This window comes from Oncorhynchus masou, chromosome 14 (assembly GCF_036934945.1).
Source record: "Oncorhynchus masou masou isolate Uvic2021 chromosome 14, UVic_Omas_1.1, whole genome shotgun sequence".
NCBI lineage: Eukaryota > Metazoa > Chordata > Actinopteri > Salmoniformes > Salmonidae > Oncorhynchus > Oncorhynchus masou.
In genome coordinates this window covers 13,812,837-13,826,875 of record NC_088225.1, presented here as the reverse complement: position 1 = coordinate 13,826,875, position 14,039 = coordinate 13,812,837, and the positions used below count along the sequence as shown (strand labels likewise).

The following is a 14,039-nucleotide window of genomic DNA, read 5'->3' as shown; positions in this document are numbered from 1 at the left end:
GAGAAACCCCTCTTCAGTTATCAAACAAATGTATTTATAAAGCCCTTTTTACATCAGCAGGTCACAAAGTGCTATACAGAAACCCTACCTAAAACCCCAAATAACAAGCAATGTAGTAGCACTGTAGGGTATCCTTTAAACATATAATTCAAATGTGTATGGCCTAAATTAAAATCAGTCTGTTGAAGTTGAGTGATTTTATTTATTTTTACTGAGCTTTTATTGAATGCATTGTGCCACTCATATTCCATGTAAAAAAAATATTCATTCCAAAAACAGGGCAAAAGCAACCCCATATTGCCCAGAATGTGCCTCTTAATTGACTGATAGCAATTTAAAAATTATTTTATACTCTCCCCACTCAACCACAAAGCCAACATCTCTAAGACAAATTGATTCCTTCACCGCTTCCATGTGCACATCACAAGGTCTAAGGAATCCAATTTCCTAATCCATTCACAGAGCAGACATCCTGTCACATGACGTCAAACAGCAGCTCAGAGTCTAATGCTGGACAAAGTAGTTCAACAAAAGGTTGTAGTGGAGAGGACTATGGGATGAGCAGCCTATCTACACAATGATGAAATGGGGCCAGTTAGTGTCTTTCAGCCAGGCATAGAGTCACCCATGACTTTATGTAGAATAGTAAACAACCAAGTTGAAGGCAGGTTATTTAACGTAAGAACCTCAAAACCATGCTAATATCAAAACCTTAAATTAAAAACAATTATACAAAAACCTTCATTTAAAAACATAGTTACATTCATAAACACGTCCTCTTAAAACAAATAATTAGCCCAAACAAATAAATACACAAGAATAGTGTCATTGGCCTGTTCTATTCAGCAACACCTCACCAGGCCTGGTTATTGCCTGTGGAGGTTGGGGATAAAGGCGAATGCTGGAGCATGTGCCCCGTCAGTAGCTGCCACTGATAAAGCTCAGTTCAGTAACCGTGTGTATGAGTTGGTATGTGAATTATGTTCCCTGCTGGCCACATTCAGTCAGTCTGTTCACAGCACCCTTAGCAGAGTTGCCAACAACCGGATGTTCCGGTTTTCAGGGATACAGCTAATTCAACCTAGCTTAGAACTTTTATACCTGCTACGTTAATTCACAATAACACAAACTCATCCATGCTGTTGCGGTTATTGGTCCTTCTCAGCCTCGCCTTGTCCTTGGTCAGGATGTGGGTGATACAGTTTGGGGGTGCATCGCTCTCATCCTCCTGCCCCCCATCCTGTCCCTGACCCTCTGCAATGGTGAAGATGGGGTACTTTTCTGTTGATGATGAGAGAGCCTGGGGAAGAGAAAGAGATGAACGAGAGAACCAACTCTAGGAGCTCTTATATTTCCCGTCATCTCGATTGAACCATTAACCAATGACTGTATTACAACACATTGTAAAAGCAATAATGTACTTGGCTCCTTGCAACTAAAACATCTGCATCAGTTATACAGCACACTCTTCATATATGTATATTTGATCTCAAGAGTAAACAACAGCATCTTGGCCAGGGTACAAATCCATAGCCAGCCTATTCCCCTGACATGGACACCACAAATAAAATCAAGTTGGTCACATTCACAGGATACAGGGTATAAACGGTACAGTGAAATGCTTACTTGCAAGCTTTCCTCAACAGTGCAATATCCATTTATAAAATAAACAATAAGTAATACAAAGTAGTAACATAAAAATTCCAAACATTAAAATGGTTATGTTTGGAAATATATACACAAAAATAATATACAGTACAACTTAGATAAATAATAAATAGTAGCAGCAATAGTGCCTGTGTGTGTGTGCCCCACATACCGTGCTAACAGCTGAGCACAGTAACTCAAATTCCTTCTGGCTCTTGGCATAGAAGCCTATAGTGCAGCTGGGATCCATACGACTGAAGGAGATCTTCCTGGGACACTTACAGTGAAACGACTGCAGGGGGAGTGAAGAGGAGAAGGCCCCATTAAGGCGAGAGATGGTGGCGTCAGGGTAGCCCAGTTTCTAGACTGAGTTTTTATCACAAACGCGTGGCCAACAGGCACAGATAGGTTGGTAAGTGGCTTAGTGTTACACTGCTCGACCGAGATGCAATCTTGGCCTAGGACCTGGTCTAGAGTCATGGATATAGAATAATGTGTAGGGTTTGCAAACAACACAAACAGCCAAAACAGGAAGAGAGCGCCTTCCATTACCTCTAAGGGGAAGTTATCTTGTGTAATATCCACTGTGGACTGGCTGTAGTGGGGGTCCAAGCACAACAGCTGTTCGTCTAGCACAGGAGACATGAGCATGGTCAGAGTGAGGGTACAAGGACTGTAAAATTACAGAATGACAACAGGAAGACCATACACCTACCTTGGTACCCAACGAAGAACAGAGAGTGCTTGGGTTTGCCACCAATGATTCCAATGCAGCATTCTAACCTCAGGAGATTCTATGGAAAGAAAAACACAATAATGGTTTACCAATCTCTCACTGTGTTCTGTGGTTGTCAGTGTCTGTGTGCATGTCTCTAGCATGTTACTCTGACTTGACACATACTTTGACACATTTGATGTAGGTGGGGTTGAGGACTTCTCCTCCCAGGCGCACAGGGACCAGGATGATGACAGACTTCCAGGCTGGACTGGGTCCTGTGGAGCCCTTAGATAGAGGTCTCTCACACAGCCTCACCACATCATCTATGTACACTATACAGGGACCACATAATGATACAACCTATTACTATGGTCTGATGGGCACCCTGCCAAATAGTGAGAATGAGATAACAAGGGAACACTCACCAGTGCAGTCCTGTGCTACATACACTGTCAGATTGGACACCTCTGCTGATGCTGCGTCCACAGCCTTACTAAAACAAACAGACAGCCCACATCACTAAGGAAATATGTATTGTATGGAAGGCAGATGGCTGGGGGGGGCAGGTTTAGCTTCTAAGTTCTCACCGAAGTATGTGTGCTACGATGGAGGGGCCATACCAGTCCCCTGCCTTCTTCCCTGAGCTTGTGCCCTGTTCCACCAGCTGATGCAGCCCGAACGGGGCGATGGGATGGTCCCCAAACCAGGACACCACCCGTCTGTGAGTAACTTCAGTCCGGCTCTCCAGGAAGGACACTATGCTCTTCCTCCTTCCCTTCTTAGTCACCTCTGGACCCAAGGAGCGAGACTCCTGTACCTCCATGTCATCTTTAGACACATGGTTGGCAGAGAGCCAGGTCCAGCCTAGCAACAATAGAGAGACAAGGGACAAGGCTAAGTAGTGATAAACTGTAGTAGTGTGTTACTCAGGAGATACTTTGAGATGCTGCTGTGTGTATGTATGTATGTATGTACCTGTATGTATGTATGTACCTGTATGTATGTACCTGTATGTATGTACCTGTATGTATGTACCTGTATGTATGTCCCACGTGCACGTTTTTTCTTTTACCTGGCGGCAGCAGGTGTAGCAGCAGCCCCTGTGCGAGGAGCATCTGTCCACTGCGCAGCATGCAGCCCCACCCACTGTCTGTGGTCAGAGAGGAACCATCCAGCTGTGGGAAGCCCCGCCTGTACGTCAGCCACAGCAGAGTGGCAAAGGCCCGGCGAAAGCACTCCCTCTCCACTGACAAAACAAAGGACAGACACTGTCCTTGAATATATACAATGTTCTCAAATCCAGTTACATACCAGTTAGGTGTGGGTCTTTAATTGAAGGTCCCCAAGAACACATTATTAAATGGAAGAAGTTTGGAACAACCAAGACTCTTCCTAGAGCTGGCCTCCCGGCAAACTGAGCAGTTACCCAACCAACAGAACATCTCTCACCTCCATGACTGAGCAGATAAGACTGTCCAAGCATGGTCAGAGGAGAGGTCTTGCTGAAGCGGGCCTTTGACTTGAACGACCAGCCTGGATGGGCAAAGGAAAGCAAACTATAAAATGACAAACAATAACTTGCCCAAGCCTCCCCCATTTCTCCTTCACCCAAATCCAGATAGCTGATGTTCTGAAAGAGCTGCAAAATCTGGACCCCTACAAACCAGCCGGGATAGACGATCTGGACCCTCTACGATTATCTGCTGAAATTGTTGCAACCCCTATTACTAGCCTGTTCAACCTCTCTTTCGTATAGTCTGAGATTTCCATAGATTGGAAAGCTGCCATGGTCATCCCCCTCTACAAAGGGGGATACACTCTAGACCCAAATTGCTACAGACCTATATCTATCCTAACATGCCTTTCTAAGGTCTTTGAAAGCCAAGTTAACAGGTTACCGACCATTTCTAATCCCACTTTACCTTCTCCACTATGCAATCTGGTTTCAGAGCTGGTCATGGGTGCAACTCAGCCACACTCAAGGTCCTAAACAACATCATAACCACCATCGATAAGAGACATTACTGTACAGCCGTATTCATCGACCTGGCTAAGGCTTTCGACTCTGTCAATCACAACATTCTTATTGGCAGACTCAACAGCCTTGGTTTCTCAAATTATTGTCTTGCCTGGTTCACCAACTACTTCTCTGATAAGAGTTCAGTGTGCCAAATCAGAGGGCCTGTTGTCCGGACCTCTGGCAGTCACTATGGGGGTGCCACAGGGTTCAATTCTCGGGCCGACTCTTTTCTCTGTATACATCAATGATGTTGCTCTTTCTGCTGTTGATTCTTTGATCCACCTCTTACGCAGACGACACCATTCTGTATACCTCTGGCCCTACTTTGGACACTGTGTTAACTAACTTCCAGACAAGCTTCAATGCCATACAACTCTCCTTCCGTGACCTCCAACTGCTCTTAAATGCATGCACTTCAAACGATTGCTGCCCGCACCCGCCCACCTGTCCATCACCACTACTCTGGACAGTTCTGACTTAGAATATGTGGAAACTACAAATACCTAGATGTCTGGTTAAACTGTACACTCTCCTTCCAGACTCACATTAAACCAAATCCAATCCAATCTAAATCTAGAATCAGCTTCCTATTTCGCAACAAAGAATCCTTCACTCATGCTGCCAAACATACCCTCGTAAAACTGACCATCCTACCGATCCTCGATATATACAAAATAGCCTCCAACACTCTACTCCACAAATTGGATGCAGTCTATCACAGTGCCATCCATTTTGTCACCAAAGCCCCATATAGTACCTACCACTGCGACCTGTACGCTCTCGTTGGCTGGCCCTCGCTTCATACACATCGCCAAACCCACTGGCTCCAGGTCATCTACAAGTCTCTGCTAGGTAAAGCCCTGCCTTATCTCAGCTCACTGGTTACCATAGCAGCACCCGCTCCAGCAGGTATCTCTCACTGGTCACCCACAAAGCCAATTCTTCCTTTGGCCGCCTCTCCTTCCAGTTCTCTGCTGCCAATGACTGAAACGAACTGCAAAAATCACTAAAGCTGGAGACTCATATCTCCCTCACTAGCTTTAAGCACCAGCTGTCAGAGCAGCTCACATATCACTGCACTTGTATATAGCCCATTTGTAAATAGCCCATCCAACTACCTCAGCCCCATACTGTATTTATTTATTTTAGAGGTCGACCGATTAATCGGAATGGCCGGTAATTTTGGACGCCAATTTTTTTTTTCTACCCCTCTATTTAACTAGGCAAGTCAGTTAAGACATTCTTATTTTCAATGACGGCCTAGGAACAGTGGGTTAACTGCCTTGTTCAGGGGCAGAACGACAGATTTTGTCAGCTCAGGGATTCAATCTTGCAACCTTACAGTTAACTAGTCCAACGCTCTAACCACCTGCCTCACAAGGAGCCCGTCTGTTACCCAAATGCAGTAAGAAGCCAAGGTAAGTTGCTAGCTAGCATTAAACTTAATCATAATCACTAGTTATAACTACACATGGTTGATGATATTAGTTTATCTAGCGTGTCCTGCATTGCATATAATCGATGCAGTGACTGTCATTGCTCCAACGTGTACCTAACCATAAAAACCAATGCCTTTCATAAAATCAATACACAGATGTATATATTTTTAAACCTGCATATTTAGCTAAAAGAAATCCAGGTTAGCAGGCAATATTAACCAGGTGAAATTGTGTCACTTCTCTTGCGTTCATTGCACGCAGAGTCAGGGTATATGCAACAGTTTGGGCCGCCTGGCTCATTCCGAACTAATTTGCCAGAATTTCACGTATTTATGACATAACGTTGAAGGTTGTGCAATGTAACAGGAATATTTAGACTGATGGATGCCACCCATTAGATCAAATATGGAACGGTTCCGTATTTCACTGAAAGAATAAACGTCTTGTTTTCGAGTTGATAATTTCCGGATTTGTTCATATTAATGAATGAATGAATTAATTAATTTGTGTTTTATTATGTTATAATTAAGTCTATGATTTGATAGAGCAGACTGACTGAGCGATAGGCACCAGCAGACTCATAAGCATGCATTCAAACAGCACTTTCGTGCATTTTGCCAGCAGCTCTGCTGTTTATGACTTCAAGCCTATCAACTCCTGAGATTAGGCTGGTGTAACGATGTGATGTGAAATGGCTAGCTAGTTAGCGGGGTGCGCGCTAATAGCGTTTCAAACGTCACTCGCTCTGTGCCTTGGAGTAGTTGTTTTGTGGAGCAATGGGTAACGCTGCTACGAGGGTGGTTGTTGTCGTTGTGTTCCTGGTTCGAGCCCAGGTAAGAGCGAGGAGAGGTACGGAAGCTATACTGTTACACTGGCATACTAAAAAGTGCCTAAAAGAACATCCAATAGTCAAAGGTATATGAAATACAAATGGTAGAGAGAGAAATATTCCTATAATAACTACAACCTAAAACTTCTTACCTGGGAATATTGAAGACTAGAACCACCAGCTTTCATATGTTCTCATTTTCTGAGCAAGGAACTTAAACGTTAGCTTTCTTACATGGCACATATTGCACTTTTACTTTCTTCTCCAACACTTTGTTTTTGCATTATTTAAACCAAATTGAACATGTTTCATTATTTATTTGAGGCTAAATTGATTTTATTGATGTACACTGCTCAAAAAAATAAAGGGAACACTTAAACAACACAATGTAACTCCAAGGCCCGACGTCCACAGGTGGGGGTTGGGCTTACAGCCCAACACTGTGCAGGACGTTTGGCATTCGCCAGGGAACACCAAGATTGGCAAATTCGCCACTGGCGCCCTGTGCTCATCACAGATGAAAGCAGGTTCACACTGAGCACATGTGACAGACGTGACAGAGTCTGGAGACGCCGTGGAGAACGTTCTGCTGCATGCAACATCCTCCAGCATGACGGGTTTGGCGGTGGGTCAGTCATGGTGTGGGGTGGCATTTCTTTGGGGGGGCCGCACAGCCCTCCATGTGCTCACCAGAGGTAGCCTGACTGCCATTAGGTACCGAGATGAGATCCTCAGACCCCTTGTGAGACCATATGCTGGTGCGGTTGGCCTTGGGTTCCTCCTAATGCAAGACAATGCTAGACCTCATGTGGCTGGAGTGTGTCAGCAGTTCCTGCAAGAAGAAGGCATTGATGCTATGGACTGGCCCGCCCGTTCCCCAGACCTGAATCCAATTGAGCACATCTGGGACATCATGTCTCGCTCCATCCACCAACGCCACGTTGCACCAAATCAAATCAAATTTTATTTGTCACATACACATGGTTAGCAGATGTTAATGCGAGTGTAGCGAAATGCTTGTGCTTCTAGTTCCAACAATGCAGTAATAACCAACAAGTAATCTAACTAACAATTCCTAATCTACTGTCTTATACACAGTGTAAGGGGATAAAGAATATGTACATAAGGATATATGAATGAGTGATGATACAGAGCAGCATAGGCAAGATACAGTAGATGGTATCGAGTACAGTATATACATGTGAGATGAGTATGTAAACAAAGTGGCATAGTTAAAGTGGCTAGTGATATGTATTACATAAGGATGCAGTCGATGATATAGAGTACAGTATATACGTATGCATATGAGATGAATAATGTAGGGTAAGTAACATTATATAAGGTAGCATTGTTTAAAGTGGGTAGTGATATATTTACAACATTTCCCATCAATTCCCATTATTAAAGTGGCTGGAGTTGAGTCAGTGTCAGTGTGTAGGCAGCAGCCACTCAATGTTAGTGGTGGCTGTTTAACAGTCTGATGGCCTTGAGATAGAAGCTGTTTTTCAGTCTCTCGGTCCCAGCTTTGATGCACCTGTACTGACCTCGCCTTCTGGATGATAGCGGGGTGAACAGGCAGTGGCTCGGGTGGTAGATGTCCTTGATGATCTTTATGGCCTTCCTGTAACATCGGGTGGTGTAGGTGTCCTGGAGGGCAGGTAGTTTGCCCCCGATGATGCGTTGTGCAGACCTCACTACCCTCTGGAGAGCCTTACGGTTGAGGGCGGAGCAGTTGCCGTACCAGGCGGTGATACAGCCCGCCAGGATGCTCTCGATTGTGCCTCTGTAGAAGTTTGTGAGTGCTTCTGGTGACAAGACGAATTTCTTCAGCCTCCTGAGGTTGAAGAGGCGCTGCTGCGCCTTCTTCACGATGCTGTCTGTGTGAGTGGACCAATTCAGTTTGTCTGTGATGTGTATGCCGAGGAACTTAAAACTTGCTACTCTCTCCACTACTGTTCCATCGATGTGGATAGGGGGGTGTTCCCTCTGCTGTTTCCTGAAGTCCACAATCATCTCCTTAGTTTTGTTGACGTTGAGTGTGAGGTTATTTTCCTGACACCACACTCCGAGGGCCCTCACCTCCTCCCTGTAGGCCGTCTCGTCGTTGTTGGTAATCAAGCCTACCACTGTTGTGTCGTCCGCAAACTTGATGATTGAGTTGGAGGCGTGCGTGGCCACGCAGTCGTGGGTGAACAGGGAGTACAGGAGAGGGCTCAGAACGCACCCTTGTGGGGCCCCAGTGTTGAGGATCAGCGGGGAGGAGATGTTTGTACCTACCCTCACCACCTGGGGGCGGCCCGTCAGGAAGTCCAGTACCCAGTTGCACAGGGCGGGGTCGAGACCCAGGGTCTCGAGCTTGATGACGAGCTTGGAGGGTATTATGGTGTTGAATGCCGAGCTGTAGTCGATGAACAGCATTCTCACATAGGTATTCCTCTTGTCCAGATGGGTTAGTGTGCAGTGTGGTTGAGATTGCATCGTCTGTGGACCTATTTGAGCGGTAAGCAAATTGGAGTGGGTCTAGGGAGTCAGGTAGGGTGGAGGTGATATGGTCCTTGACTAGTCTCTCAAAGCACTTCATGATGACGGAAGTGAGTGCTACGGGGCGGTAGTCGTTTAGCTCAGTTACCTTAACTTTCTTGGGAACAGGAAAGATGGTGGCCCTCTTGAAGCATGTGGGAACAGCAGACTGGTATAGGGATTGATTGAATATGTCCGTAAACACACCAGCCAGCCTGCGCATGCTCTGAGGGCGCGGCTGGGGATGCCGTCTGGGCCTGCAGCCTTGCGAGGGTTAACACGTTTAAATGTTTTACTCACCTCGGCTGCAGTGAAGGAGAGACCGCATTTTTCCGTTGCAGGCAGTGTCAGTGGCACTGTATTGTCCTCAAAGCGGGCAAAAAAGTTATTTAGTCTGCCTGGGAGCAAGACATCCTGGTCCGTGACTGGGCTGGATTTCTTCCTGTAGTCTGTGATTGACTGTAGACCCTGCCACATGCCTCTTGTGTCTGAGCCGTTGAATTGGGATTCTACTTTGTCTCTGTACTGACGCTTAGCTTGTTTGATAGCCTTACGGAGGGAATAGCTGCATTGTTTGTATTCAGTCATGTTACCAGACACCTTGCCCTGATTGAAAGCAGTGGTTCGCGCTTTCAGTTTCACACGAATGCTGCCATCAATCCAAGGTTTCTGGTTAGGGAATGTTTTAATCGTTGCTATGGGAACGACATCTCCAACGCACGTTCTAATGAACTCGCACACCGAATCAGCGTATTCGTCAATGTTGTTATTTGACGCAATACGAAACATGTCCCAGTCCACGTGATGGAAGCAGTCTTGGAGTGTGGAGTCAGCTTGGTCGGACCAGCGTTGGACAGACCTCAGCGTGGGAGCTTCTTTTTTAGCTTTTGTCTGTAGGCAGGTATCAGCAAAATGGAGTTGTGGTCAGCTTTTCCGAAAGGGGGCGGGGCAGGGCCTTATATGCGTCGCGGAAGTTAGAGTAACAGTGATCCAAGGTTTTTCCGCCCCTGGTTGCGCAATCGATATGCTGATAAAATTTAGGGAGTCTTGTTTTCAGATTAGCCTTGTTAAAATCCCCAACAACGATGAATGCAGCCTCCGGATAAATGGTTTCCAGCTTGCAAAGAGTTAAATAAAGTTCGTTCAGAGCCATCGATGTGTCTGCTTGGGGGGGGGATATATACGGCTGTGATTATAATCGAAGAGAATTCTCTTGGTAGGTAATGCGGTCTATATTTGATTGTGAGGAATTCTAAATCAGGTGAACAGAAGGATTTGATTTCCTGTATGTTTCTTTCATCGCACCATGCCTCGTTAGCCATAAGGCATACACCCCCACCCCTCTTCCTACCAGAAAGGTGTTTGTTTCTGTCGGCGCGATGCGTGGAGAAACCCGTTGGCTGCACCGCATCGGATAGTGTCTCTCCAGTGAGCCATGTTTCCGTGAAGCACAGAACGTTACAGTCTCTGATGTCCCTCTGGAATGCTACCCTTGCTCGGATTTCATCAACCTTGTTGTCAAGAGACTGGACATTGGCAAGAAGAATGCTAGGAAGTGGGGCACGATGTGCCCGTCTCCGTAGTCTGACCAGAAGACCGCTCCGTTTCCCTCTTTTTCGGAGTCGTTTTTTGGGGTCGCTGCATGCGATCCATTCCGTTGTCCTGTTTGTAAGGCAGAACACAGGATCCGCGTCGCGAAAAACATATTCTTGGTCGTACTGATGGTGAGTTGACGCTGATCTTATATACAGTAGTTCTTCTCGGCTGTATGTAATGAAACCTAAGATGACCTGAGGTACTAATGTAAGAAATAACACGTAAAAAAACAAAAAACTGCATAGTTTCCTAGGAACGCGAAGCGAGGCGGCCATCTCTGTCAGCGCCGGAAGTAACTGCGGATGGCAGACTGTCCAGGAGTTGGCGGATGCTTTAGTCCAGGTCTGGGAGGAGATCCCTCAGGAGACCATCCACCACCTGATCAGGAGCATGCCCAGGTGTTGTAGGGAGGTCATACAGGCACGTGGAGGCCACACACACCACTGAGCCTAATTTTGACTTGTTTTAAGGACATTACATCAAAGTTGGATCAGCCTGTAGTGTGGTTTTCCACTTTAATTTTGAGTGTGACTCCAAATCCAGATCTCCATGGGTTGATACATTTGATTTCCATTGATCATTTTTGTGTGATTTTGTTGTCAGCACATTCAACTATGTAAAGAAAAAAGTATTTAATAAGAATATTCCATTAATTCAGATCGAGGATGTGTTATTTTAGTGTTCCCTTTATTTTTTTGAACTGTGTATTATATTAAGTTAAAATAAGTGTTCATTCAGTATTGTTGTAATTGTCATTATTACAATATTTTTTTTTTTTAATAAATCAGCCTAATAAATCGGTATCGGCATTGAAAAATCATAATCGGTCGAACTCTAATTTATTTATCTTGTCTCCTTTGCACCCCCAGTATCTCTACTTGCACATTCATCTTCTGCAAATTCTACCATTCCAGTGTTTAATTGCTATATTGTAATTACTTTGCCACCATGGCCTATTTATTGCCTTACCTCCCTTATCCTTCCTCATTTGTACATGCTGTATATATACTTTTTCTACTGTATTATTGATTGTTTGTTTATTCATGTGTAACTGTGTTGTTGTATGTGTCTAACTGCTTTGCTTTATCTTGGCCAGGTCGCAGTTGCAAATGAGAACTTGTTCTCAACTGGCCTACCTGGTAAAATAAAAAATTCACCTTTAAAGTGACTGGTCACTTCGGTCAAAACGGTTTTAGGCACACATACCATATTTGACATTGTTCCATGCTGACACCAGCTTGGACTTGAGTCTGCCTCTCTCCTCAGGTTCCTCTGGGTCATCCTGGCTTCCATCAGAGCCCTGAGTTCCCAGAGACATGGTGGAAAGGTGGAACCAATCGTCTGGACTGTCACCCTCAGGGCTCTGGCCCTCACAGGGAGAACTGGGGTTCATAACTACTGGGCTTGTCCAACTGTCTGGAGGTCGTTTCCTTATCGCCATATCAACCTGAGAGTGGACACAGCATTGAGTATTCAGCCAAGAAGAAACCTTGATTACCATCAGGGGCAAAGCTCAGAAGTAAGCTGAGAGATATTAACTGCACAGATCATAGTAGTAGCTTATACTAAGTCTTCTCTCCAGGAAGTAGCTACAAACATAAGTTAAAGTGCATGACATGTTAATAATTCCCCTCAGTGAGTTAGACTGAGGGCATGTGACAAGCGTGTGATGACAGTAAGAATTTCAGACGTGTATGGGTTTCTTTCAAATAGATAGACTATAATAAATGTTGCTAGAAGATACCAACCCTACCGTTAGGCTTGTTTACAACACTGAGCTCCACTGGGGTCGAAACACAATCATGATTAAATTAAGACAGCGTGAGCCAGCGTGAGATATGGGTCGGAATATAAATCTCAATGTAGGGATGGGATATGTATTGTTACTAACGTATGCTTTCTAGCAGTAACCACCTTAGCCATTTTCTAATGGCAGTGTCAGCCAATCAGCTCCTTTGTTGTTCAACGGACTTGCCATTCCATAACGGCTGCTGTGGTTATAATCCTGATTGCGTTCCGACCCCAGTGCAGCTCAGTTTAAACAATCGTTATGGTAGGGTCAGTATCTTCTGGAAAATAATTGTGGAGCAGCACTTTCTTTTCAGCAGACACTGAAAATGCAGTTACTCACACAGTAGAGCTCCATCTGCCTTCGCATGTAACAAGTATCCAACTGTTTAATATACATTGAAAGATTTTATAGCTGGCTAGTCTACAGTGCATTCGAAAATTATTCAGACTTTTTCCACATTGTTACGTTACAGCCTTATTCAAAACTGAATTAAATAGTCCCCCCCCCCCCCCTCAAACTAAACACAATACCCCATAACGACAAACCAAAAACAGGTTTAGACATTTTGGCAAATGTATATATACAGTGGGGCAAAAAAGTATTTAGTCAGCCACCAATTGTGCAAGTTCTCCCACTTAAAAAGATGAGAGAGGCCTGTAATTTTCATCATAGGTACACTTCAACTATGACAGACAAAATCCGTCATAGACAAAAATCCAGAAAATCACATTGAAGGATTTTTAATGAATTTATTTGCAAATTATGGTGGAAGATAAGTATTGCCCGGGCAATACACGTTGTGCTATAAGTCAGCACCTGAATTGTTTAACATAAGTAATACAATTCGTGTTGACAACCAGCTAACATTACAGTGACACGACTAGGGTTGAGGTAACTACATGTCTCAACATTACAGATGAATCGTAAACATTTTTTCCAACACAATGCCAATGGCAAGCACGTAGGCATTACTTTGTCACTGACGAGCTTCTTGCTGGCTGAATGTGTTCTAGCGTTGCATTGTAAAAATATAGCTAACAAAAATATTGTATATTGCGTTCAAATCTTAATAAGCTAACTCAATGAAACTTGCTAGTGAGTGAGCTAATAGCTAATTGACAACGGGTTAACGATATCTAGCTAGCCAACGACGTCCATGTCTTTATTATATTCTGTAAACAAGCTAACATTAGCTGTTCTTCTCTCCTGAGCTCTTTATAGTTGGTTATAATTTGTCCTCTTACCTTTATTTACATATGTCATCTTGTATGTTTCACTTACAAACTACTGTCAACGAAATAATCGTCTGAATTGGAGATGACTTTCAAGAACAAGTTATCCCATCATTAGCTAGCGGCCTGACTTCCTGTTTGTCTACTTGGCAATCGGTATCGTGATTGGTCAATAAATGACCAACATTTCATTTACACCCAGTGATTTACTCCCTCCACAGAGGCGTGTTCAGCATGACGCAACGT

The 14,039-nt window shown here is 44.4% G+C and overlaps 1 protein-coding gene across 1 annotated transcript; it reads right to left on the bottom strand.

Annotated features, from left to right (window-relative positions):
• Positions 1-182: 182 nt before the first annotated feature.
• On the bottom strand, positions 183-13,947 carry LOC135554309 (cysteine protease atg4da-like). Its single transcript, XM_064986535.1, has 11 exons — positions 13,806-13,947; positions 11,976-12,216; positions 3,815-3,898; positions 3,438-3,611; positions 2,953-3,229; positions 2,791-2,858; positions 2,549-2,697; positions 2,363-2,441; positions 2,200-2,276; positions 1,820-1,939; positions 183-1,300 (listed from the first exon to the last, which is right to left on the bottom strand). Exons 2-11 carry the CDS (start codon positions 12,208-12,210, stop codon positions 1,115-1,117), a joined length of 1,449 nt encoding a protein of 482 aa, XP_064842607.1. The 5' UTR covers positions 12,211-12,216; positions 13,806-13,947; the 3' UTR covers positions 183-1,114.
• Positions 13,948-14,039: the final 92 nt, after the last annotated feature.